General features: G+C 47.8%; 1 protein-coding gene across 4 annotated transcripts in view; it reads right to left on the minus strand.

The window, feature by feature from the left end:
* USP47 (ubiquitin specific peptidase 47) overlaps positions 1–27,904 on the minus strand; it is a 1,403,284-nt gene that overhangs the window by 1,154,093 nt on the left and 221,287 nt on the right. For all 4 annotated transcript variants that reach the window (XM_078680933.1, XM_078680934.1, XM_078680932.1 and 1 more), the window contains one exon: positions 8,194–8,339. In XM_078680933.1, the coding sequence (XP_078537059.1) occupies positions 8,194–8,339 (146 nt within the window). The remainder of the gene's footprint in view (positions 1–8,193; positions 8,340–27,904) is intronic.

Here is a 27,904-nt window from a genome sequence, read left to right on the forward strand (position 1 = left end):
AAACCTTGAACTTCACAGTGTCCAGAACTGCCCCAACAACTTACTTACCTTCAGTAATACCTTATCTGGTAGAGACTCTCTAGCCACAGGATCCTTACCTTAGAATTTATACCCAGGAATCAGACTGGATCTGGAACTTTTTCATGAGCAGTACCCCTGCACTAGTAGGTGTAGTAGTTTGGCTCCACATGGCATAGTCTGTGCTGAATGTGACGTGCATGATGCCTATAAAAGTGCCACCCCAGCGCACTGAAGTCCTTTTTTTCCAGCAACTTTCCATGGCAAGAGCGTGGATCCACAAAGACCTGACTGTCCAGGCAGTAGAGTTTGGTGGGCATATGCAGCCAAGCCCACGTTGAATCCCGACAGATGTCCAGGATTGGAATTCCACTTGCTAATGCAGTGTTGCAGCATTCGCTCTAATGGAATGAGCATGCAAGGCCTTCCAGGGTTTGATTCTTAGCCAATGTATAGCAGGTCTTAATGCAGAGCACAATCCTTCGGGAGATAGTTCTTTTCTGCATTGCCTTTCCTTTCTTGCCCAGACATACCCCATGAAGAGTTGATCGTCCACCTGGAATAGTTGTGTGCAATGAAGGTAGAATGACAATGCTCTTTCTGGGTCCAGCCGGTGGAGTCTATCCTCTTCCTTAGAGGGATGAGGCAGAGCTGAAAAGGTAGGCAAGGTGATGGACTGGCCTACGTGGAACGGGTGACTATCTTCAGCAAGCAGGAAGCTAGAGTCCAAAAGACCAGTTTTTCTGAGTAAAGAGAGATAAACTGAGGCTGAGATGACAGTGCCTGCAGTTCACGGACCCTCTGGGCAGATGTAATTGACACAGGAATGCCGTCTTGATAGTGAGGAGCCCAGGAGAGCAGTTATGAAGAGTTTCAAAGGGAGAACACATTAAAAAAGTAATAACCAAATTGAGGTCCAACTGAGGCATAAAGGGAGCTGGAGGAAACGTGCTGAAGGCCTTTAGAGAAGTGATTTACAATAGTGGACTTAAAAAGTTTTGGTTAATCTGGCAGCCGTAGAAAGGCAACAAGAGTAGATAAATAACCCTTCATGTGCCCAATGCAGAGCCCTACTGGGCCAAGGTAAGGATAAACAAAATAACTTGGGAAAGGGGTGATTATAAAGGTTAAACCTTTGCATTAACACCATGCCACAAACTTCTCCCAAACACTGGCGTGTAACATCTTGGTGGAGGGACGCCCAGCTGCCAAGATAACTTTACAGACTTTGGGAAGAAGGTCAAAAGCTGTGAAAAGTCGCTGCTCAATCTCCACGCATGGAGGAGCGTTGACAGGTTCAGGTGGAGAACCCTCTCCTGCTGCTGTGACAGGAGATCCTCCCAACGGGGCAGCCTGATCATAGGACCAATGGCCTTGCTCAACAGCTCAGGCTACCAGACTCTCCACATCCAGTCCGGAGCCACAACAATTAATTGGTCCTGGTTGTTCCTAATCTTCTTGAGAACTTTGGACAGGAGTTGTATTGGCAGAAAGGCATACAGGAGGCCTGAGATCCACCGGAGACTAAAAGCGTCTGAGCGAGAGCTGCCTTTGAAACTCCAGTGCGCAGAACTGCCGGCAGAGGCAAACAGATTTAACCAAGGCTCTCCCCACTGCTGAAAGACCTTGCACCACATCTGGTTGGAGATGCCACTCATGATCTAATAGGCATCTAAGGCTGAGTTGTCAAGCGTGAAATTGATATCACATGGGCCGGTCGGCTGGCCCCTACGATCGCTGCATGGCTTCGTAGTAGGACATTTTGCAATACCACTAGCGATACATATGCACAGCTGCAACCACCGGCTTCTTGGCCTGTGGATATCTGGCAACCGCTTCAAACTTACCTATTGGCAGCGCAGGGTAATAGTGCCCTTCCACACAGGAGCCATCGGACCCCTCTGATACCGCAGCGGTGTAATGTCAAATGTTATTTGCATCTCTCCCTGTCACAGGACTAATGCATTCCAAGGTTTGGTCTCTCTGTAGGTAAACCAGCAAGTGGATTAATATATGGTACTGTAAGGTTTCTAGCCCTGTCTGTACTGTACAGCAGGATGTTATCACATGTTTTTCACTGTATGCTACACTGTGATGCTATGAACATTTTGTTATTTTTTGTTTCTTTTCTTCTTTGTATTTTGAAAAATTCAATAAAAAAAAGAGTTTGTGTTGGTGTGAGGTGGAACTATTAGTGACACAAGGTGTAACATGTCTTGAGATGGAGAAACAGACGTGCACTGTTGTATCATGATTGGCTTTGGTGGAGTGTCAAAAGGAGCTAGAGGCACTTGAAGTGTGTCAGAGGTTACAACGGTCATTCTTCGCGGTTAAAGCTGCGGTCAAAAAGACAATCTCAACATGGTTGTGGCAGAGACATGTTGCAGGGTCAATTTTACTCTGCTTCCAAATGGACTGTCATGTGTTGCTGAAGGAAGTATCAGAAACTTGGTCTCAGGTTTTGTTTCCGACTTCTATGAATATTTTTTCAATTCTCACTATTCCGGACACTTAGACAGACTGGAAGTGTTTTAGGTCTAATTTTTAAAAGGGGAACTGAGCAGACCTGGGTTCATTTCACCTTACAGGTCTCAGTCTAATATGCTATGGGAAACTTTGCAAGAGAGGGCCAATGATAATACAAACTATGCAAACTTTTTTCCGTAGGAGAGTGACGACTGTATGATCTGCAATGCGTCGGCTAGCTTGGCAATAGAACAATCTCTCAGAATGAATACATTTTTTTGCTGTGATGTGGATTCTGAATACGGTAGCCCTTTTGCAGTCCGTGGCGCTTGTGAGGAGAGCCGCTGGGCAGAGAAGCTGCAGGGGGACTACATCTCCCGTCATCCCAGGCGCATGAAAACACAATTGCCGGCCTGTGGTCTCTGTAACCCGTGAGGAGAGCAGCTGGGCAGAGAAGCTGCGGGGGGACTACATCTCCCACCATCCCAAGAGCCTGGAGGCGCTTGAAAACACCATTGCTAGTCCGTGGAGCAGGACGTGCGCGGGGATGCGCTTGGGCCAAGGGCGGGCCCCTCCATGCGCGTCGAACCCCTAAGGAGGCTGGGCTTGGGCCCCCCCCCCCTAACGCCATTGCACTCAAATATGGGGAAAAGAAAGGCCACATCACGAGACCAAGGAGCAGAGGTCATTAATACATTGGACTCTTCCCTCTTGAAAGCTGCAGACGCACTGGCGAAAGAGATTGAGAGTGGAGGGAAGGCTTTCAGGAGGCGAGGCAAACTCATTACCCCTTCGTATCCCTATCGCAAATGAGGATAGGTAATCCAGTGTCAGTACTGATCTACTTACACAAAATGAGACCCCAATAATGAGCCCAGATTACCTGCCCAATGGTACGGCCGGCCAAGACCCTCCGGATTCCCCAATTGAGCCACCGGTGAAAAAGAAGATAGGGGGTAGGCCGCTAAGACTGCAGCGGGTGAGGGAAAGGGCTCTACTCTGAAGATTACATGTGGCCAGGGAAGTTTACGCAGCCCACACAACAACTGGAAAGTACATTGGTCCGCTTGCTACAGCCAGTCTTAAAGAGATTGAATGTATTGAGGCTAAGATGGCAAAAATCAGTGACAGAGAGGGAGAGGGGGGGTAGTGAAAGTGCTTGTGTATGCATTAGTAGGCCAGCTGAATCTGTACAGAGGGTAAACTGTGCATGCCAGTGTAAATGTTAAAAACCTTCTCTGACTAACTCACTGCCTGCAGTCAGATCTGTATGTCGGCTGGATACCTCATGTACCCAAGTAATTAGAGAGGGACCGGCAAAACCGGAAAGGGGGCAAAGTACCGATAATATACCTTATATGGCTGACTTTTTGGCAATTAGTAATTTAAATACCCTCCCAGCCATGAATAATCATCAGCTGTGTAGTGATCCCCCACACCCTAATTACATCTAGACAGACCACCGCTCACTTCGACGCACCCCCTCAGAATCAGCAACCTATACATTTACACAGTACTGCAGATACTGTTAGACCGAGACAGGCTGCCCAATGGGAAGGCAAGGGAGCATATCCATCTCATCACAAGTTTAACCTTCATCTTCCCCCGGCTGCATGCTCCTTTGTGATGATCTTAGTAAATACCCCACTATTGCAATATGGTCAGATGGAAACTGATGAATAAAGCATCTCACTGGATGACTAAATTTACTTTGAACCATGAATGGCCTAATGTTTCGAGTCATATCATCATGGCAAGAAGAGTTCCCTGGGTGGGTAACACTCCAAAACCAATTTGGGGGGATTGTGTAGTAATTCATTTTAGAAATCAACATCTCGTGAAACACCTTTTGGATCTGATCCCCAATTCTCCTGTGGCATTTACACAAATGTATACATTACCATTGGGGTTTTCCTATAGACCGCTGGGTACTAATCCCCCGGTTAGGAGGATAAATAGTATCTCTGGCCCCTCTGTCCCTCCTCTGTATTCGCATGCTCCGGTAGCCTTCCCTAATGGAGGGAATGTTGTTACAGGTATATTACTGGCAAATACATTTGCACCCCTTGAGGGCCTAGAAGCATGCGATTGACATAAGCATAGTGTTATGATACAGCAACCATAGAATCAACAAGAGGTAGCCTCTACAATAGGCAATCAGCCTCAGGACCAGGGAACTGACACCATTAGAGTATTAGCCTGTAATATTGCGGGGCACAGGTCTACGAGGAAAAATGAAGACTGGTTTATGATTATTAACTGTTAAGACATAGTGTGCCTTCAAGAAACATGGGAAGTGAGTGCTGTGTATTTTGATGGGTTTTGTGCAATTCATACCCCTGCTACTCCCTCCAAGTCAGGCAGAGCTAGAGGAGGCTTACTAACTTTGATAAGAAACACCTTGTGTGTAAGGGTAATCAAGTTGGATGTCCAGTCCTCCTATTACCCTCTCATAGTGTGTAGTGGTTGTGGTGCAGAGGATATGCTCTTAATCGATTATTACAACAACTATTTTGAAGGCAATATGACAGAGGTAATCCACTCACTTGAAAATGCGATTGATAAAGTAATAACCACCTATCGTAAACCCTTACATATAGTGTGGGTGGGTGATTTTAATGCTCATAGTTGCCCAAAAACAACAACACCGCTATGTGGATTGGTAGACTAAGAAGGGGTTGTACCCTATAATTTTTTACATACGCAGTATGGGGATTAATTGAACAGACTCTTGGTCACGAAACATTTGGTAATTCTTAACCCTGTGGACAACCAAACTGGCACTTTGACAAAAACTTTTGGAAACACAATACATGGTTCAACGCTAGACTAGCTAGTGGTGGCGATCCCTTTTAAGAGGGGCCAGGGATACTATTTATCCTCCTAACCAGGTTTTTTAACCAGATAGGAACCTTTAATTCAATTTTTAGTGATCATGTTGCATTGACCTTTCAAATCCAATGAAAGGGCTGCTTTAATAGTACGGTTAGGAAAGCCCCAGCACCAAGAATCGCAAGAAGGAATGGCATTTTGTTAAAGTGGGAAGAAATAAATAGAGATGTATTATTGCCTACTGTAATTGGGAGTACCCAGAAATATATATTAATGTGTCTTGATTTGCATAGTGACCCGCAAAGCTTAGTCCGGGCGTTAGTCTCACTACTGGGTGTGGTGGAAAGCAATTTAAAACCTAAGAATAAATGTTGCATATTAAAAACCTTGCACTGGTTTAATACAGTTGCACAAAAACCCTCAGTAGTTTACACAAAGCACTAAAGGAAAGTCCCAAAAATATTGCCCAGGTCAGCTTTCTTCGGGCACAATACAAAAAATGTAGGCAGGAGAGAGTTATAGCTCTAAAAGAGGATGCCTGGGACAAACTACAGCTTGCCTCACTATTAAAAAGCTCCAAAGAGTTCTGGGAGATAGTCAATTCACCATTTTTTAGTGAAGATACAGACCCTTCTTTAAGCATAAACGTGGGGGAGGATGCATGGGTGGATCACTATAGAGCTATATTCGGGTTAGCCGTAGATAGGGTAAACCTGAATGATTACCTCCCAAATTATGACATGGGTATCCCCATTACCTTCTCAATGTCAGAGGTGGAAAATGGACTAATTCAATGCAGTAGTGCAAAGCCTCTGGGCACCGATGTTGCCTCTATTGATTTTTTCTTTGAATACCCAAAACTCTGGATTTTCCATTCCTGACCAATGTTTTTAATACAGTTGCTGAATGGGGCACCGCTGCCTCATGGAAAACAACAGTAATCATACCAGTATTAAAAAAAGGGGACAAAGCGTTGCGTAAGAATTATAGGCCAATTTCACTTCTAGATGGAACATGTAAATTAATGGGCCGCTTGTAGTTAAATAGACTGGAGGAATGGGCCGCAGACCAAAACATTTTAATTCCAGTCCAATATGGTTTTAAAAAAGGGATCAGGACACTGGATCAGAGCCTAAATTTAAATCTAATTGCAGCAAAGTATACCTATGTTAAAGGAGGAAATGTTTTTATGGCATTCATGGATCTTTCCGCTACGTTTAATTCTGTTTTGCATAATAAATTATGGATTATTTTCAAAGAGATGGGAGTGGATGATAATATCATACTTTCCATCAGACAATTAAACTCCCAGTCTACTGCAAGTGTTAGGTACGGCAGCCAGGGTGAATGTACAATATCTTTCCCAATCCTCCGGGGGGTTAGGCAAGGTTGCATCTTAGCCCCTCTTTTATTTTCAATGTATACCAATGGTGTAGAATCAGCATTGAGTCTTGAGGTATCTGATGTACCCAAGGTAAATAAGAAACCGCTACCTATACTGCTGTATGCTGACGACACCGTACTGGTTGCTACGACAGGTGAGGCCGGGCAAAAACTAAGAAATAATTATGCGTCATATATGGCGGCACTAGATCTACAAGTTAATGAATCAAAAACTTATAGCACGGAAACAGCCAAAAATATTACCATCATTTTTTTATAGCTACACGGAAAATTGAAATAACTAAGTATTTTTTGTATTTGGGGGTACTTTTTAATAGCGAAGGGACTTGGACAAATATGATTAAGAACAGATATAACGCACTAGAAAAGAACACCATGGCCATACGTTCATTCTTAAAAAAACTGGGCATAAATCCACTGGAGCCAATCAAAAACATTTATGGCGCCAAAGCTTTCGCTACAGCCACATATGGAGCAGGGATTTAGGGCATATCCAAAAATGAGCTATTACAACAGAAAGAAGATAGTTTCTTTAAAAAGCTATTTTCTTCAGAGAAGTGACCTGTCCCAGATACTTACTTTCGCAGGTAGAAGGTGTGGTATCATCCGGCTAGATGATTCAGTGGATACAGGAGGATATTGGACCTGGAACAGGGGTGGCGGGTGGGGGGCAGGGGGACCCGGGAGGTGGGGTTTGGCTATTGTTTCTCTGTTTGCATACTCACATGCCTTCTCGAACAGACCCAGCGACCATGGCAGTGGTCGCGCTGCTACGTTATGTCTTACTTGGCCTATTATTGCTGTTCCTTTTATGATGGCATCTGTCATATCACTGCCACGAATATGTATTGCATCATACTATGTATGTGTGTATCTTTATTTGTCAATAAAGAAATTTAATACTAAAAAGCTATTTTCTCTCCTGAAAGGTTGCTCAAATTATATCATGCACCAAGAGCTAATTGTCCCATTTAAATCTGATCTGATTTTTATAGCTCTGGTCCTACTCTGGCACTTAATCTGGACCAGAGATACAGTGGGACTCACTCAAAACATTATCAGAGATTGCTTATCCCTTGACAACGCGCTTCAGGCTCCCTGGTTGCATTATGTAAAGGTTACACTGATTAAGCTTGGCTAAGAGACCCTATTTACAGATCCTCTTACATGTTTGGGCACCTCAGAAGTGGAAATTAAATCAAGTTCTAAAGAGTATAGGGAGAAAGAAAGATATGCCTCAAACTGTAAGAAAACTATGATGGCATTATATTTGGTCCTTCCTTCTGTCTCTGGGGAAGCAAACTCATTTTTGACAACTGTTGTATCTTACCTCAAAGTGAAATGCTATCTTCAGAAGTGTAATAACTCACTATAAAGATTGCTTGGTGAAAAGAAATGAGAAAATCTGTGTCACAGAGATAATAAATGAGGAAGCGTATACAAAGAAAGCAACACTGTTGTACTAAATATTACCTTCACTACTATCCCAACCAAAGCTCCGAGTAACATCTGTGGTTTCTATAGCTCTTTTCTTGCTAGTCTGCAGTAAGACAAACAATCTCTGTAGCTGATAGGGAATGCTGGTCACCGGATCTTCTTCAGAATCCTCAAACTCCCATCTGTTGCAAATAAATAAAATACATCTATACTGATATTTTAAAACATACCATAGAGCAAATACATGTATGTTAAGAATATTGCAAAAATAGTTTAATATCTCCTTTACATGTAACAACGGAAAACAAAAAAAATACACAAAAGCATTAAATGAGAAAAAGGACCTCTGGGGATGATAACTGGGCAGCATTTTATAGCATTGTATGCAGATGACCTCTGGATATTTTTACGTAACACGGCAGGCGAACTGCGCAGAGCGTGCAGCATACTGGCCCGATTTGGTACTGTATCTGGCCGTCAGGTCAATTGGCTTATACCCAATGGCGCCGGATTGTCCCCCGCCTCCCCCTCCCGCTGCTTGTTTAGGAACACTGGAGGTGGGAACCTAACTGCCTACAGTACCTTGGAGTTAAAATATATAATGGAGCGATGGACTTATTGGAAAACAATGTGGGTAAGGTGGGGAGGTCAGCGAAAATAGCGATGGACTTCTGGGGAACGCTTCCGCTGTCCATGGTTGGGAGGGTAGCAGTCCTGAAAATGGTAACATTACCACGCCTACTATACTACTTCGGGACTCTCCTGGCACGGATCCCGCGAACGATGTTCGTAGAGCTTGACTCAATGGTCACATCATTTATTTTTGGGTGCAGGAAGAAGGAGAGTGGCGTTGGCCTCGTTGCACCGCCCCACACTGGAGGGTGGGCTAGCGGTGCCTGACTTCGAGAGTTGCTATTTAGCTGCACAACTATACTGGCTGATCCAATGGTTGGCAGCGGATCGTAACCCGGACAAGGAACATTGACCAACTGCACCAGACACTGCGACTTTGGTGAAAATCCTTCTGCGAGTGCGTTGGACTACGTCCGAGGACACAACCTCAACCAGGCTGGTGGTGCGCTGCTGGGCCAGATACTTGATAAGGTGGGCGCTGCAACTCCCTATTCCCCCGACATACCAATCATGATGCTACGCTATCTTCCGCAGGGTGGGCAGGACTGGAGGACTTGGTTGAGGCAGGACTAAGATGGGAGACCTGTACCGTGACTCCACGCTACTTCCATTTGAAGACCTGCAAAATGCGTATGACTTACCCAGTGGTCACTTCCTGAAGCATAGGGCCCTAACGCGCAGGATTAGGACGCATTAGAAAGGTGGGGGTGCGGCGCGGCGAGCACTGGCGGGATGCAGGTCTGTTGTGCTGACAGCAGGAAGAATTAAGACGGTGTCCTGCCTCTATAAGGCAATACAGAGGGATATGCCAAAGCCATTAGAACGCTTGCGATTACGGTGGGAAGAAGACTTGGATAAACAGATACCAGAGAGAGAGTGGGATAAAATCCTAGAACGTACCCCGAAAGCGTCTAGGAATGCTCAATTTAAATTAATCAACTACTACGTGCTACACAGAGCATATCTAATACCGGCCCGCATTAGGAGGCATTTTGGTGCGGAATCGGCGGCTTGCCCGAGATGCGGGGAAAGAGGCGCACATACTCCATATGTTCTGGACCTGCCCACTATTGCAAGCCTTTCGGGGGGGGGGGAGGGGGGGAAAGAGTACAGTAGGTGATGTGCGACCTTGCTGACAAAGAGCTTCCACAAACCCCAGAGAACTTCCTCTTTGGGTGGTTCCCCATAAAGCCAAAAATAAAGTGACAGGAAAGTTTCAAGACCTTGCCTATGTCTTTGCCAAGAGGTAGATAGCCAGGAATTGAAAAGCGCAGGGAGGGCCGCAGATCACCACATGGAAAAAAGAGCCTGAGAGGTGGGTGGGAGCAGAAGGCAGATTGCTACTCAGAGAGGCCAGCCGGGGAATAGGCAAGATGGAGAGGGCCAGAGCCTGGGAAAGCTTAGTATGTGAAATGGTGGCGAATGAGCAGGCCAACATTAGTGGGGTGGGCACTCCTAGGGTGGCAGTGCCAGAACCAGAAGATGGACAAGAGGGACAATCAGCCTAAAACAGTCAGAAGGTATAGCATTGTAATGCACGGTCTCTGGGAGTCTCGTGCACAAGAACCGTGTAGCATGTAAACAACACCACCTGTTTACCGAAGCGCAACTTAAGAGGGGAGGGGAGGTTAGTTTTGTGTTTGCGGGAATGTTCATGAAAATACACCAGAGAATGTCAATGGCACATTATGTACTCTGGACGCTAGATTTGAGCCTCCGAATCCATGTGTATGTCGACACTGTGTAAATGGCAATAAAATATGGTTTAAAGAATAAATAAGAAAAGGAGCAGAAGTGAAAATTCAGACAAATACAACCGCTTCTGGAGTCTTGCTTCAGTGATGTTGCAACGCATGTTTTAATTATTTTTTACTGTACTGCAATGTGCTAACTTTTGCAAGTGGTCCACTTTGGTGAATTACACCAGGGGTGGATGCATTCGGGATGGCAAGAAGTACAGCATGTTTATTACATTGCGTGTTTAAAAATGTTCGGTGGTGTGTTGGACACGTGCATGACTCCAAGGATGGAAGCAATGTCTCTCCTGGTGAGAGGGTGTACTTTCACTTTAACCACCAAACTGTGCTGTGGATTTTGACAGTGCATTAGCCTTAGTGGGAAATACAAATATTGGAAAAATATGTTTAAGGCATAGGCTGAATACTTATTAGCATATGGCAACCACTATGGTGCCAATTAAACCATTTGTAAGACAGCAATTGATCACAGTAATACTCTCATATTTGAGGGTAAACTTTGCTAAACAAATTAAATTAGAAATGGATACCCAGCCCTTCCCTGACGCGGTGGGCATTTTGAGATATGTCAATTCACTCTTTGCTTGGAGTCAGTCTGCCACCACAAAATATCCTGAACCATCTCCTGCAAGATCTGGATGAGGTCGGAGAGGCATTCATGATGCTGACCTCACTTGGCTCGGAGGTTCCACTGCAGGGCCCGCATATGCCACCTGGTATTCAGGGTGAGGGATGGATGAGACCAGGAGACCAAGAAACGTAAGGCATCCACAACGAGACCCAGGTGTATCCCTAAACATATGGTCCACATCCCTGACTGGCTACAGAGGAAAGGCTCTGAAAGCGTCCAGAATTGCTCCAGTGAATGGAAGCATTTATATTGAGTTCAGGTGGGATTCTGGCTTGTTGACGGTAAAACCCAATGATACCAGCAGAGCAGTAGTCGTCCGGACGTGGTCGAAAACGGACTGCAGCAAGCATGCCTTTAGCAGGCAGTCATCAAGGTATCAGAATAAATGGCCTCACAACGTCTGAAGATTTTTTTAAATGCTGAAGGAACAAAGATATGGTTGAAGGGGAACAAGGTAGTATGAAAGTGTTCCAGGCATACCCTGAAAAGCAGGTAACAGCTGGTGGACTGCAGGACCGGAGTATGGAAATATCCATCCTGCAAGTCCAAACATGCCATCCAGTCTCCTGGGTTCTGAACCAGTCCTTCCTCAGAAGGTGGAGGACTAAAACAGGCCTAAGGTCTCCATCCGTTTTTCAGAACAAGGAGTAATGGAAGTAGCACCCTTATCGTCTCTCAGAGTATTTCATGCATTCAGTGTCACCTTAGGACAACCAAACGTTGACTTCCTGCTACAGAATTGCTGAGAGTTCCTCCGAAACTCACTGGTATGGGAGGAAGGTGGAGAGTGGAGGAAATGATGAGCAGGACATAGCCTCTTTGAATAATCTGTAAGACCTCTCTGTCCAATGTGATTAATCACCAGCAAGGGAGAAAATGCTGTATTCTCTGCCTCCAACTGGACAGGAATGCGCCTGAGAGAGCAAACTAAAGCGGCCTGGTAGCCACTGCAGCAGAAAAGGAAGCACTAGAGTATTACTGTACCTGCTGGATTGAATGGTTTCTAAGGGTTCCACATCCGTGGGCTCAAAAGAACTTGGTTGCGGTAATACAGGTTGGGAGTAATGCAGTTTATAAACCATCTCCCTGGAATGGTCTCTGAATTTCCAGTACTACTGGGGAAACTGCTTAGCTGGCATCAATAGCCCAAAGGATCATGCTATGGTGAACTATTCTTGAATCTTTCTAGTGAAAAATCAGCCTTTACTGCAAATAACCTCCAGCTGTTCAAAGCCATTAACATCCAGGTGAGTCTCCTAAGCACAATAGTGGAATCCAAAGCCCTGCTGATACAGTATATAGTGTCCAGACCACTTTAGAATACATACTAGCCTGTGCCCTGGACATCCTGTATAGTTGGGGCTAGTGACAGCCAAAGGTCCTCTGAGCGGCCGGCAAGACGTCACTGGCCATGTTGCACACTGCGAGTGCTAGATTGAAAGACCAACTAAGTTGGGAGTGGAGCTCTGGATCTACATTCAAGGGCACAGAAGGAAAGGAGCTGACCGCATTGCGTGGGGGTGGCACTTTAGGCAGATAACTTCTGTCAATTCCAGGGTGTGTTTGTTTTTATTTTTTTAAAGGTGAATAATCTGCAGTAAGAAGTAACCATCAGAATTCCGTTCTGTGGTCAGTCCCATCTGTTTGAGCCACTTCTTCCAAAGAGACATATATGTGATAAAGTACATTCTGTGGAAATGATAAGGATACAGTAAGTCACCAAGAAATTCCAATTCCTTCACCATATACATCAGTGCGGTTGAAGGCAGAGTTCCTTCATGATGTATTTGAACTCAGATGTGACAGTCAATATCCTTTTAATGTACAACATAGGGTATTTTATTTAAATCCGAAATTGTTAGAGTGCTGATCACTAGACTGACATCGTACTCATGAGTGCATTCCACAGAACGGGATAGAGAGTGGCTTGGTGAGAAATCTGCGGTTAGATAGGGTCTCTATCAGAAAAGGCATTACCGAAGGCAAGTAACTTATTCTTTTGACTGAGACTTCTAATCACAGACTCCTCACCTTGTGTATAGATATCAAAGCAGCAACTTCCAAGATGGTGGATCTGAGGAATGGATCAGAACAGGAAATCCTCCAGGGCCTATCAGGCAAGGTGCCAGTCAGGTTGAACCTGGCTATCCGGGCAGCAGTGTTTCGTGATCCAGTAATGTGATGTTCATACGGTAGCCAAGCAGATGTCGGAGACTGGTACACTGTGCACTAGTGCAGTGGTAGTAGCCTTTGCTCTTGTAGAATAACCACACAAGCCTTCCGGGGCTTTTTCTTGGCTATCCTACAGCAGATTTTGATGCATATCGTCCATTTGGTTCTGCACAGCCCTTCCCCTTTTTTTTTTAGCTCCAGAGGAGCCAACAAAACGTTGGTTGCCCAATCAATGGTTTCAAGTCCAACTTAAAAATAAAAATTTAAGTTGTTTTAGGATCAAGCCGATGAAGCGGTTCATCCTCCTTGGACGAGTAAGGTAGGTTACAGAAAGCTGGCAAGGTAATTGATTGCCCTATGTGGAAGGGCGTCACTACCTTCAGCACGATGCCACTGTTGTCCAGAGGACCAGCTTGTCCTTGAAGGATGTGTATGGCAACTGGAAGGACAAAGCCTGGAGTTCTCATTCGCCAGGCAGAAGTTACGGTAATGATTAATATAGTCTTTATGGTGAGTAGACGTTTACAGTAACTAGTGCATGGGCTCAAACTGAGTGACCATCAGGTATGTGAGAATCAAATTAGGGTCGCACTGCGGTATTACAAAAGGTGTTGGCTGGAACATGTCGCCCAGCCCCTTTAAGAAACTCATCACAAGAGGCGATTTAAAAAGGGATGGCTAATCAGGCAATCATAAAAAAGCTAATCGGGCCAAATGATAATCCTTAACTGTTGGCAGAGCAAAGCCTTAGCAGGACAAGGAAAGATAAACCAGTAGAATGTGGGATAACTTTTTTTTTTTACACTTTATTTTTGGTATTTTTACGTATTTGAACACAGTACAAGTTCACATCTCAAAACACACATCAGCATGGTACAGTATACAATTCCAACGAACGCGGTTTGGTCCCCGCCGAAGCAGTACATTTTCACATGTTTTCAAACATCATAAACAGGGTTTTCATTATATGTTGCATGTAATATTCATTTCATGTCTATCTAGCATGTGTGACCCACCTAGTGACACTTCACGGAACAATCTTACAAGTTTTCCTGTTGTGCTCAGAGAGGCAGTATCCTCTGTGATTTATTCTCTGCATGAATCTCTACTCATCATCACTACCCCCACCTTCCTCATTTCTCCCTCGTTCTGCTGGGGTAGAATGCCCTTCAGTCTCAGCCTCCTGATGCAGCAGGTAATCCTGCAGTGGCCCCCATATGTCTTTGGGTCTAGAGGACACAGGCATAGTGTCTGCATTTATCTTATTCTGGTCCTGACAGTACACCATGTCGTGAATCCACTCCTTAAACTTAGGGGCCCTTCCCCATTTACAGGCAATGCGTCTTTTAGCTAGTAAAAGCGCCACATCCATGAATTCTCTGCTGGCTTTAGGTATCTGTGCTGTGTATCCTAATAAAAACACCAACGGATCCGCCTGGAACTGTAAGTCTAGCATTCGTTCCAGAGCACCACGTATAGTCTCCCAGTACTGCGCCACTTGCGGACACTCCCACGCCAGGTGAAGGAAGCCAGCGCTAGGTCTCCCACATCTCTCGCAGCAGTCAGTGTCTGCCAATTTGAATCTATATTTGCGCAGCGGGGTGTAATAAAGCCTGTGCAAATATTTATAATGGATAATCTTAAAACGACAGCTTGCTGTCATGCGCCCCTTAACTCCACAGCAATACTCCCACTTCTCATCGGTTATGTCAGCCCCCAAGTCCTCATTCCAGTGACTCTGTGCCGTGCTAGTGACTTCCGGTGTGTGAGTGCGAAGACTGTCGTATATGCGCGATACCATGTGCGCGCCATCACTACTACTCTAGACTACCTGGAGTGGGGCAACGGGAAACATCATTTACCACGAAGGCATTACCACTACTAACGTTTACCACGTGACACTTACCACGCAGGGTGCCTTCCACGCAGGGTGCCTTCCATGACGTCTTTACCACGGGCTGGGGGGGAGACGTGGTATTCCTTCAAGTCGTTCTGCGTGGGCTTGGGGGGCAAAGGGGGGGGGCTCGGAGGGGGGCTGGGGGGGGTCTCCCCCCCCAAAAATAACAAGCAGTTTACTTTAAAAAAAAACGAACATAAATTTAAAAGAAAAAGGAAAGAGCCTCCCCCAAAGACGTGCCGTGTACGTCAAAAAAGCAGTCCTTTTTTTATTTTGGTATACGTGTTTTGACGCTTGTTTCAATGGAGGATGGAAGTAAGGGCTCGTAGAGAAAGACGTGCAGGTAAGACGTTTCTAGGCGTAGTAAAATCCTACGTTGTAAATACCAGCGTGGTAAAGCCACTTGCGATGTAAAATTCGCGTGGTAAAGCCATGCGTGGTAATTGAAATCGTGGTATAATCATATATTCGGGGCAACACAGTCTGGCTCTTTTGGGTACACCGGGAGAATAGCTCTCATGCTTTCCCGTAGTCTTATGTAGTAGAACACCTCCAGTGGGTTAGGAGTGTATTCGTCAAAGAAACAGTCTCGGGCGCGGAATTCACCGTCAGCAAACAGGTCACCCCAAGTCGTTATATGAAGTGCACGACACATCCTCTGGAACCCAGCCTCTTGTAACAGTGCTACCTCTGGATGATATGTGAGTGGCATACGTGGTGCATAAAGCAGCGGCATGCGAACTTGACGTAGCAGCCTCTGCCAGGCATCGATCGTGCAAGACACTGTTGTTGGGGGGGGGGGGTTTCTAAATACGCCTGTCTCCCATAGACCACGCCATTTAGTGGCATAGGATGTGCAATCCAGTCCTCGACTGCAATTTAAGGCATAAAATGAGTGGGTCTCACCCAGTGATATAGGTAATGTGCCTGTGCACATATGAAGTATGCCTCAAAGTCTGGGATATCGAAGCCTCCTTTACTATATGGTTGGGTTAAAACCGCCCACCGGAGCCTCGAGTGTCGCCCTCCCCATACCAGCCTAATTAATTCTGCCTGTAAAATTTTTAAAAATAAGCACCTGGGTAATATGGTATATTAAGGAAATAGTAGAGGAATCTAGGCAGGACGACTATTTTTATAAGGGAGACTCTGCCAGCCATTGAGAGCGGAAGCGCGATCCATCTCGTAACAGTGTCCTTCAATTTCATTATGGCTGTCCCATAATTGAACAATATCCCAACTGGTATTATTTAAAGACAAATATCAAGGATATCTATACAGCATTATCCATGAAGGAACAAGGAGACTCGGTTTGATTTTTCATATGTGCTCAAGGCATCATTTTTATCAACATTTTGAAGAATATATGGCAGAAATAATTACAGTTAATATCAGCACTGCAATTTAATAAATAACAAGTGACAGCCCAGAGTTCTACAAGGTGCACGAGTGCAAAGGTGAGTGGCACTGCGGCGGCACAAGTGACAGTGAGAGCAGCGTGGACTGCGCAAGGAGTATTGGTGAATAATTATATACAGTGAGTAAAAACAGAGTGGTTTTCAAACAGTTCAATTTATATTTTCAATTTTTTCAAGAACCACTGAGTGAAGGGCGCCCAATATCTTGCTGGGAAGTCGACGGCGTTTCGATCCGTATAAATAAGGATCATCATCAGGACTGATGGGCTCGGTGCAGTGCGTCAGGTAGGTAATGAGAGGCCTCGGCTTGGGGTCCGATTGTTGGAGATCTATCTTGAGGCCTCAGGGAGCGTCCCGGTATGGCGTAATTAACGTGTCCGGGATCGGAGATATGGTAACCCAATTACCTAGGAGCGGAGGTCAGCAAGAAAGGCAAGGAGGGTCCGGAGCCATGTGGTCCAGAACGAAATGAGAGCCGATCTCGGCGAGATCCGGGAGGGGGGGGCGAATCAATCAGAGGTTAGTAGTCACAGTCGGGAAAGGGGACCGTGTGGCCCGGGACAAGGCGGGAGCTGATCTCGGCGTGGTCCAGGGGTGAGACGAATGAATCTGGTCTCGAGGTGATACGGCAAACTAGTAAACGCTGTCCCGGACAGCCAGTATTTTTGTGTCACAATTTATCAGTGATAGCGGCTGGTACGAAACGCACCGTGTCCGGTTCTTGCCCGGCTTCAACAGGGACGTAATCACAACCTCCCTCATTGAACCCGGGAGTATCCCCTCCTCCATGGATCCCTCAAACACTTCCCTCAGGACTGGCGCCATGATGTCAATATAGCATTTATAGAATTTTGCTGGAATCCCGTCCAAGCCTGGCGCTTTTCCATTCGCCAAAGACATTATGGCGTCTTTTACTTCGTCCAGCTCGAACTGTGCACTGAGAAACGTCCTGTGCACATCGCTCAGCCAGCATAAGGCCAGATCCCCTAGAAAGCCGTCCAGGTCAATGTGCCCAGCGGATTTTGTAGTGTACAGGTGCGCATAGTGAGAGTGAAGAGTCCGTAATATCTGGCCACTGTCTCTACACGTCTCCCCCTCCTGATCAACTAGTTCCAAGATAGTGTTATTGCCTCTTTCAATTTGCACTATTTCCGCCAAGGCTTTACCCGGTCGCTCTCCCTCATTGTATTTACGGGCCGTCCAGTATTTACTTCTAAATTTAACTTCGCACTGGGCCTCCTCTTCATACTCAGTGAGTTTAATGCGAAACTGTTTGTGGGCATCCCCTCCCTCCTCCCGGACATCTGCCTCTCAAGCGTATGCAACTCCTTTTCTAGATTAGCTAGAGAACGCCTTATGTCTCGAAGTACCCCGAAACTTTTGGTCATGCACCACCCCCGGACAGTAACCTTGAAGGCCTCCCATATCAGCTCGACACCGTCCACTGTGTTCTTATTGTGGGGAAAGAAATCCTTAATGTCCTCCCTCAGTTCTTCCCTAACGATCGTATCTAGTAAAGCGGTGGGTTGGAGTCGCCAGGCACGCTTTGGGCGATCATAGCTGGGTATAGTCAAAGCAACTAGGACCGGACAATGATCCGACTGTGTTCTAGCAAAATGTCTGACGTTCGTGATCCCAATTGCCAAGTCACCAGTCAAGAAGCAATAATCAAGTCTCGCCCAAGTGCCTGTGTATGAGGTAAAGTGTGTTCCTTCTTTTATTGATGGGTGCATGTGCCTCCAGCTGTCCACTAGTCCTCCCTCGTCTATTATACCCTGCAGTGTCTCACGCATTCTTGGGTGATATTGTGTCTGACCATCCGCTCGATCTAACGATGGCAAAACAGCTACATTAAAATCCCCTCCCCAGACTATATGACGCGACCCAACATCTAATATCTTGCCCCAGAGTACTGTAAAGAACTCTGGATCATCCGTGTTCGGAGCATAACAATTAACAATTGTGATGACATCACCTCCCAACCTCCCCCACAGTATCACATATCGTCCTGCCTTATCCAACTGCTGTCCCAGTACCGTGAAGGGAGTAGAGCGATGAATCAGGATGGCAGCACCTCTAGCATAGGAGGAATAATTAGAAAAAGATCTGACATTCGCCCATCTACTTGCAAAGGGAGGGTTGGGTTGAGGGGCTATGTGTGTCTCTTGCAGTAGCACAATATTCACATTGTGCCTATCTAGGTAGGCCAGTACTTGTCTGCACTTTCGAGGGTCCTTAAGGCCTCTAATATTCCAGAACATAATCTTAAAATTATTCATGCTTATGTCACCCATTGATATAACATGCAATGCTTACAAAATACAACCGCACATTATAGTCTGCTATCTCCAGACTCCCAATGCCACTGCTGCTCCAAGATGTGAATCGTACATTGAACTCTAACTGTGAAACTCGGAACAACTCCTTCCATTCCCCCCCCCTCTAAGACCTACCCCCTGCACCCTCCCCCCAGTTCACCATATAGATCAGCTACGAAGAAACAGTAGCCTACCAGAACCCCCCTCGCAGCCTCCCCCCCCCCACTGAAGCAGCCCCAACATGCCAGATGAATTCACCCACCCCACTCAGCAAAAACACCCTCACTATACAGATGATAGAGTTCAACATAGGGGGTTCACCCACTGGGTAAACGCTTCAGACAGTCACACAGCCACCGTCCCCCCTCGAGCCCCGAAACCTGTACCACCACTGGGCTCAGTCCGAGGAGGGGCGGTGGGGCCTGGGATACGTTACCACTGGAAACCACTCTCGTCCTTTTCCCATGCAGGATGCGATGTTGTTCAGCCATTTCCGCACCCTCAACCTGTATCAGCAGCCCATCAGTAGTCATCAGAAAACTTAAATGCAGTCTCAATTATTTCCCTGAGAGTTCAATCAGCTTCATCCTCTTCTCTAGGAACATCCTGTCGCTCCGCATCTCGCCCATCTGTTCCTCGTTGCGTACGCTTCCATTGTCGAAAGTAATCTTCCACATGTTGTGAATTAGTGAAAAATCTTTGCTTGCCCTGGTGCGTTACACGCAATCTCGCCAGATAAAGTAGCGCATAATCAATCTGCGCTGCACGCAATTTCCGCTTAACCTCCAAAAATTTGCGACGCTCTTCTTGTACCATCGGAGTGAAGTCCGGATATTTGAAAAGGTCACACCTTCATACACCAATTTTTGTTGTGCTCGAGCCGCTCGTAAGGCCACATCTCGATCGCGATAGTTTAACAAACGTGCGATGATGGGCCTCGGTGACTGTCCAGGCTTCGGTTGCGGGCCCAGGGACGATGAGCACGCTCCACTATAAATTGCATAGAGAACGCCTCCGTGCCTATCGCAGTCAGTAACAGTTTCTCGATGTATTCCCCCATACGCCCCGTGTTGGTCGATTCCGGAATATTGGTCAGGCGTATGTTGTTCCGCCTGCTGCGGGCCTCTAAGTCCTCATTCTTGGCCGCGATTATCCGGAGTAAGTTGTCCATCCAGGCCAGGCGCGTGGCATGGCTGGCATCATCGGAGTCCAATATACGTCTTTCTGCTTCCTTTAGCCGTTCTTCATGCTGATCAACTTTGTGTACCAATGCGTCCATCCTGGAGGACATGCGATCCACCTTATCCACCACCGTGGCGAACCCCTGCCTCATTTCCTGCAGAATTTGGCGCATATCTAGATCCGCAGTAGTCGTTTCACTACTCGCTCGCTCCGCGCCTTGCAGATCCGCTGTCGATGATGTAGGCTTAGGGGCCTTTTTATTCATTTCAAAGGTAAGTTTCGGTTGGCGAGTGTCCGGCTTCCCCATGTTAGCGGTAATCGTGCGTCGCCGATAACCAGCAGCAGGGTTAGTCTCGTGTCACAGCGCGTGGAATGGATATTAGAGCGACCAGTCTCTTGAGCTGCGGTCTCCAGGTCCCGCACCAGTGGAATGTCCCAATCGAGTGCAGCGTATTAGCAGTAGGGCTCTAGCTGCCCCCACGAGTGACGATAGTAGCAAGGTCCAGGAGGCAGTATTATTATCAAAGATAGGAAGGAAGGGGCGGGAAGTACCACAGTCCAATGGCCACCACAGTATCCAATCTCATCACCCCCCAAGGTCTCTAGATATCCTCCGTCCACTGCTTGTAGCTCTGTGCAAGCCCCTACTTCTTACCCCTCAATGCACGCCGAGGGGATCAAGGCCGCAACGGAGGTCGGGTCTCCAGCTTGGGAAGCTTCAATCTCCCGCAGAGCAGGCCAACAGGTTCGCGAGGATGAGCCCCACAACTAGCACCAGCGGTGTGCCAGTAATGCCAGCAGTCTCATGTCGATAGGGAGCAAAGGAATCCGTATGCCTCTGTACGGGTGCTCACCAGCAGGCCTCAAGGGCAGGCCAAAGCAATGTCCATGGGGCCTACGTTACAGGCCCTGTATGCGCCAGTGCCCACCTCCAGGGCCCCCCCGCTCCACTTCAGAAGGACTCTGTGCCTCTCGTTGTGGGTCCGCAATCACCAGTTCGCCGTGGGGGCAGTGGGCAGCAAGGGAGCACCACTCTTCGCTATTGCGGCGTCCGCCACCAGCAGGCGAGGCCTACCTGCCTCGTGGGAAGCCCCAGTCTGCCCTGACGCGGCACGCCGCCCTCCGTGCACCCTGGCGCTCCAGTGCCGGTCCCGGGTCTATCTTGTAGGTCGCAGTGCTCAGGCTAGGCGGACGCTATCGGTCCCAAACTTTCAAGGAGTCCGGGCACCAATCTCAGCAACACTTGGACTCCGTGGCTTCCAGATGGCAGTCTATTTAGGCAGGATAATTGTAGGATAATTGGCCCAGGCAGCGGGAGCCTCACGCCATGGCGGCCATTCCGCTTGTGCGCCCTCTAGCGCCCCCCAATGTGGGATAACTTTACCTGTAAAGCAGGGGCGGTTGCTTTCAATGGGCTGAGGGGTTGAGCCCCACCCTAATTTTCCTCCTTTATGACAGTGCCATCAATAAAGACATAATTACATTAAAAGCTGCCTATTAATTAACTGTTTGGAAGGCACAGACCGAGCGAAAAAACAAAACTCACCTTTCAGACCGCTGAAGCGGTCCTGTGTTGGAGTCATACTGTGACGCTCTCATTATTTATGCGAACATCAGGCAAGCACTTTCATGGACACATGCATAGCGAGCATGTCAGACATTGTGGAAGCCCAGGGGCTTAAATCACTACAGCCCTGGCTTGCCATTATCTGGGGCCTTTGGTTTCCACCCCAAGATGACGTGAAGTAGCGTCACTTTTTGCAGCAGTCCCAGGCGGCATGAGCACCAGCTCGGGTAGTGGCTGTATCCTTAGTATGAATAGCTCCCCACTTCTCCTTTTCCCAAGTGGTCAGAGGGTGGGGTGGGATGATGGATCAGTAAGCATCACGTGCACAGACCCCCACCCTATGACGGGATGCTAAAGGGTGGGGTGACTATGCCCTCCATTCCTCTGCAAGCCTTCCTCTCTGCCATCATCACCTTTCACTGCTGGGCTGCAGGAACAATAGGTAGGCAGGCCGCAGTGGTTAACTTCTGCTTGCACAAACGAACAAGGTATTTACCTGCGTTAGTTATAGATTCCTTACCTTAGAATCACCCCCAGGCGACAGACTGGATCCGGAAAGATTTTTGCCAGCAGTACCTGTGCGTGTCGTAAGGTGGCGTAGGTCGCTCCGCGTTGGTCGTTAGCATCGTGTCGCTGGGATGACGTTGCGGCAGCTACTTGGAAGACGCCCTCGTGTGCTGATATCAGTTCTGTACACGACTTTCCGCACCAGAAACCGAGCCATGCAAGACACTGACCACTGGTGCACAAAACTAGGGCCCTGAAAGGATAACCTTAACCCTAGAAATCAGTTCACAGAACAGGGAGGATGGGTGGGGCGGTAAGGCCTCTATAACTAACTACTGTTTCTTACAGATCTATTGTTACCGAAGGTAAGTAACTTGTTCATCTACAAGAAACACGTTAGTTATAGATTCCTTACCTTAGAATAGATACCCCAGCAATACCAACCCTGGAGGTGGCTCTGCTAACCAGGATCACAGAAGAAAGTCCTGGAGAACAGAACAGTCAAAGAAGTCGTCTCTCCAGACTGGACTGTCCAGGCAGTAGTACTTCGAGAACGTGTGCAGCGATGCCCACGTAGCCACCTGACAGATGTCATTCAGAGGAATGCCTCGTCCCAGAGTAGTAGTGGCTGCTGTCGCCCTGGTGGAATGGGCTCATTCTTTGCAGGAGAATAGCATGTTTTGATACACAAGACGACCCATCGGGAGATAGTCCACTTGTGTACGCCCCAACCTTTTTTGGCGCCAACGTACCCAACAAAGAGCTGGTCATCCACCTGGAACTGTTTGCTGTGATCCAGATAAAAGGAATGCGCCCGTTTTGGGTCCGGACGTGGAGCCTTTCTTCCTCTTTCGAAGGATGCGGAAAGAAGGTGGGCAAAGTGATGGTTTGCCCGATGTGAAAGGCAGTGACAACCTTGGGCGAGAAGGATGGACGAGTCCTGAGGACAACTTTGTCCGGATGCACAGACAGAAAAGGAGGCTTAAAAGGAAGTGCCTGGATCTCACTCACTCATCTGTGGGTGATGCAGTTTTTTTTTTTATCAAATTAATTTTTATTTTCAGTAACACAAAACAGTACAGTGGTCGGACCAACATCATACAAAGTGCACCTGTTTCCGCCGGGCATTACTTTAGCATCTGGGAGCTGCCCCCGGAGGAGTAACGTCATGAGTCCGTGCATGATGGTGTGGGTAGCACCTTGCAAAGCTTTGCATAGAAGGGCTCTGGTAGCGTGCCCCTTGTCTAAGTCTTCCCAACCCCCAACTATTCCCACCCGTGCCCTTCCCCCCCCCGCCCACCCCCTCCGGTGTGTTCCGCTGAGTAGTCGTAAGGCTCGTGCGGGGGACCTCCCTCATGTCTCCGGGGTCCCATCTGTTGGCTCATCTACTAGTCTAAGGACCCTGAGATATTTTGGGCAGGTAAGTTCGTGGAATTCGTGGGATAGTAAGGAGACCAGTGGCGACCATAGTTCTCTGAATGTGTCTGAGGTTTGCGTAAGTGAAGCTTGTATGCATTCCATCCCCATTATATACCACAGCCGGTGAAGCCAACCTGTGTGGGTGGTCCTCCGTGTAGTGCCCCAGAGTGATAGGATGTGGTGTGTCGCCGCCCCCAGCGCCAGCCCCATTTGCCTCCCCCTAATGGACTTAAGTGGGAAGGTAAGTTTGTTAGGCAGACCCAGGATCGCATACGCGGGGAATCGAGGAATCTCCGTTTCAAAATACCCATCTACGTCATTAAGGACCTCCTCCCAATACCCTTGCACTTCTGGGCATTCCCATAACAGGTGTAGCATGGTCCCTGTAAGTCCACATCCCCTCCAGCACTTGGGGTCCCTACTAGGATTGCTATGATGGAGTCGCTCGGGAGTCAGATGCCAATAGTAAGCCGCTTTGACCGCTGACTCGCGGCTGGCCATATTGCGAGCAGTGTGGTGTGCCCGGTAGAAGATGTCCTGCCATTCCCTATCGGAGAGTGCTCGCCCCAGCTCCCTCTCCCACCTTTTCTGCCCTGCCGATCGAACCGCCGGAGAGGGGGGGGTCAGCAACTTGTACAGTTCCGTGATCGCCCGTTTATCTGTGTATTTGGACAGGAGCCACTTCTCGTATGGCGTAAGGAAGCGGCTCACGTGTGGGAAGGTATCCTTCTGGGTAAGCCAATGTCGCAACTGAAAGTATTGGAAATTCTGCGGCTTATCGATGGAATACCCTTCACCGATATCTTGTAAGGTCATGAAGCCCTGCAAATCAAAGAGGTGCCCGGCTGATCTGCACTCTGTCTTCCTCCACTGCGGGAAGGAGCCAGGAACCAATCCCGGCGGGAACGCCGGTTTGTCAAACAGCGGTGTCATGGGCGGTGATGCAGTTTTAAGAGTTAACAGTCTCAAAGGACAGTTGTGAAGCGGCTCAAAAGGGAGCGCACATTAAATAAGTTAAAACCAGGTTAAAGTCTCACTGAGGCATAATAAAGGGACTAAGAGGAAAGAGAGGAGTTATGCCTTTGAAACGATTTACAACTGGGAACTTGAAAAGGGAAGGCTGATCTGGAAGCCGAAGTAAGGCAAAGATGGTCGTGAGATATCCCTTGATAGTGCCCAAAGCAGAGCCCTGCTGGGCCAAAGAAAGAAGGAACAAGAGAACCTCAGAAAGAGGGGCAGAGGGGATCCACAGCCTTTGCTGTGCACCATGCCACAAATTTGTTCCACAGGCAGGAGTATAGCGTCTTAGTGGAGGGAAAGCCTGGCTGCCAGAATTACATCGCAGACTACAAGAGGCAGGTCGAAAGACGTCAGCTGCCGCCGCTCAATCTCCACGCAAGGAAGTGGAGGCTGGACAGGTTCGGGTGGAGGACCGTCCCCTGTTGCTGTGACAGAAGATCCTCCCGAAGAGGCAGACGGATCGGAGGATCGATGGCCATGTTATGTTATGTTATGTTATATTTATTTTTATATAGCGCGCGGCGACTCAAAAAGAGTATCCCGGCGCTTTAGCAGCGAGACCTAAGACGAGATAACATAACACAGCAGTAAAACAAAGAAGGGGAGCTCAGAAAAAAAAGGGAACAGAGCCTATAAAGTAAACAACCAGGTCTTTAGACCCTTCCTAAAAGCAAGTAGACTGGTGGCGCCCCGAAGTGTCAGCGGCAAAGAGTTCCACAGCTGTGGTGCCAGCAGTCCAAAGGAGCGACCTCCAATGCGAGCTCTTTTCACACGTGGCACCACCGCCAAGAACTGTGACTCCGATCTGAGAGCGCGGGCAGGATGATAAAAGGCCAGTCTCCTTTGGAGGTACTTCGCGCCCCCGGCACGGAGTGCTTTATAAGCCAGAGTCAGCGCTTTAAAGATGATCCGCTTGCGGATAGGCAGCCAATGTAAGGCCTGCAAGAGACCTGCAACACTGGCTCGCCTATTTAAGCCATAGATGGCTCTCGCCGCAAGCGTTCTGCGCGACCTGGAGCCGCTGCAGCAAATACTCTGGCAGGCCCAGGTAGAGGACGTTAGCATAATCCAGCCTGGACCCGATCAAAGCCTGCACGGTCAGTTTCCGATGTTCTTCCGATAAAAGGGGTAGAAACTTCCTCAGCACCTTGAGGAGGCCAAAGCAGGTACCCGTCATCCCCAAGATCTGGGCTCTCATCGTCAGGCCCTTGTCCATCTTGACCCCCAAGTTCTTAGCAACTAAAGATGGACGGGATGGTGGAAACATGTTGGTAGGCCACCAAGTTTGCCAGTCAGGATCCGACGCACACCCGAAGAAGAGAACTTCAGACTTCTCAGAATTGCATTTGAGGCCACTCAGATGAAACCATCTAAAGACAGCCTCAAGGCAATCCCGGATGCTCTCTCCATTAAAATCTCCTCCACTCTTACAAGAGAAGAGGAGCTGAGTGTCGTCAGCATAGGACACGATCCGGGCCCCGAAAGACTCCGCCAATGCCGCTGCATGTTGAGCAGCTCGGGATACCAGACTCTTCGTGACCAATCCGGAGCCACAAGAATGATTTGGGCCTGGTCGCACCTGATCTTCTTATGCACTCTGGGCAGAAGTGGTATAGGCGGAAAGGCGTACAACAGACCAGAACTCCACTTGCGGCGAAAAGCAGCGCCGAACGTGTGCCGCCTTGGAAATCCCAACGCAAAGAATAGCTGACACTGCGCGTTCTCTACGGTGGCAAATAGATCTAACCAAGGCTCTCCCCACTGTCGAAAGAGACCTTGCACCACCTCTGAGTGAAGACGCCATTCGTGATCCATCATGCTCCTGCGGCTGAGTTAGTCAGCCCTGGCATTCAGTGAACCTGCCAGGTGTTGAACCACCAGGGATATGCCCGGATGTTACAGCCATTTCCAGAGGCGGAAGACCTCTTGAAATAGGGTCCACGACCCCACCCCGCCCTGTTTGTTGCAGTACCACATGGAGGTGGTGTTGTCTGTGAGCACCTGCACTACTCTTCCCCGGACAGAGGGAAGAAAGGCACTGTGAGCAAGACGGATCGCCCGGAGCTCCAGAAGGTTGATTTGGACCTCGGACTCCGCCGGAGACAAGAAGCCTCTGATCTCCGTATCTCCCATGTGGACGCACCATCCCAGAAAGGAAGCGTCCATCACTACTGCCATTGATCCAATCCTGGTTCGTGAGCCACCACTGAAGTTGTCGAGCAGCACCCTCCGAGATCTGAACGCAGTAGGACAGATTCCCCTGATGCTGCGCCCACTGGAACTTCAGGCCCCACTGCAGAGCCTGCATATGACATCTGGCATGATCGACTAGCAGAATGCAGGAGGCCATGAGGCCCAGAAGCCTCTGGGTCATTCTGACCAAAACCTGGGATAGAAGCTGAAAGATCGGAATCATAGCCGGAATATCCCGTACTCGCTGTTCGGGAGGATAGACCCTAAACCGTGTTGTGTCCAGAACCGCGACAATGATTGAGAACCCCAGCGAATGCAGGACGTCTGCTGAAGTCTGGAGGTGGGAGACGACTGCTTGGGGCGAGCCCGCCTCCAACAACCAGTCCTCTAGCTAGGGAACACTGAAACCCCAGATTTGCGCAGATCAGCTGCGACCACCGCCATCACTTTCATGAACACCAGAGGGGCGCTGGTAAGGCCAAAGGGGAGCACGGTAAACTGAAAATGGTCGTGGCCTACCTTGAACCGGATGGTAAACTTGGCCGCTTCCCTCCCTGCGGCAATCGCCTGGGAGAGCACTGTAAGGGCCTCCTCTGGACACAAAGGCATCACCTGCGCAACAGAGTCCCACACAGAGTGGGAATAACGGCCCAATAGACATGTTCTTAGACTGCGGTCGGTAAACACTGCATAACAGGATGTCCCCAAATATAAGCAAAAATAGAGCAGTAGCTCCAAAGATAATTAGAAATCACCCACAGATCAGTTCAAATACCATTCATTTATCATCATGTTTTTTTATAAAAAAAGGAAGGTAGAAAATTTCATTTTTTTTACAAAAATTATAACATTCACAATATAAACACATTCATATATAAACTACATAAATACTCATGAAACAGACAGAGCCCACAAAAAACTATGCATATACACAACAACCTAATAGCAGATTTAACATACAAAAAAGACTTAATGCTATACTATTCAAAAACAAGAAACATCTGACAATACATAACAATAAGCAATAGAACAC

Source organism: Lissotriton helveticus, chromosome 3_1 (genome assembly GCF_964261635.1).
Source record: "Lissotriton helveticus chromosome 3_1, aLisHel1.1, whole genome shotgun sequence".
In the NCBI taxonomy this organism is placed as follows: domain Eukaryota; kingdom Metazoa; phylum Chordata; class Amphibia; order Caudata; family Salamandridae; genus Lissotriton; species Lissotriton helveticus.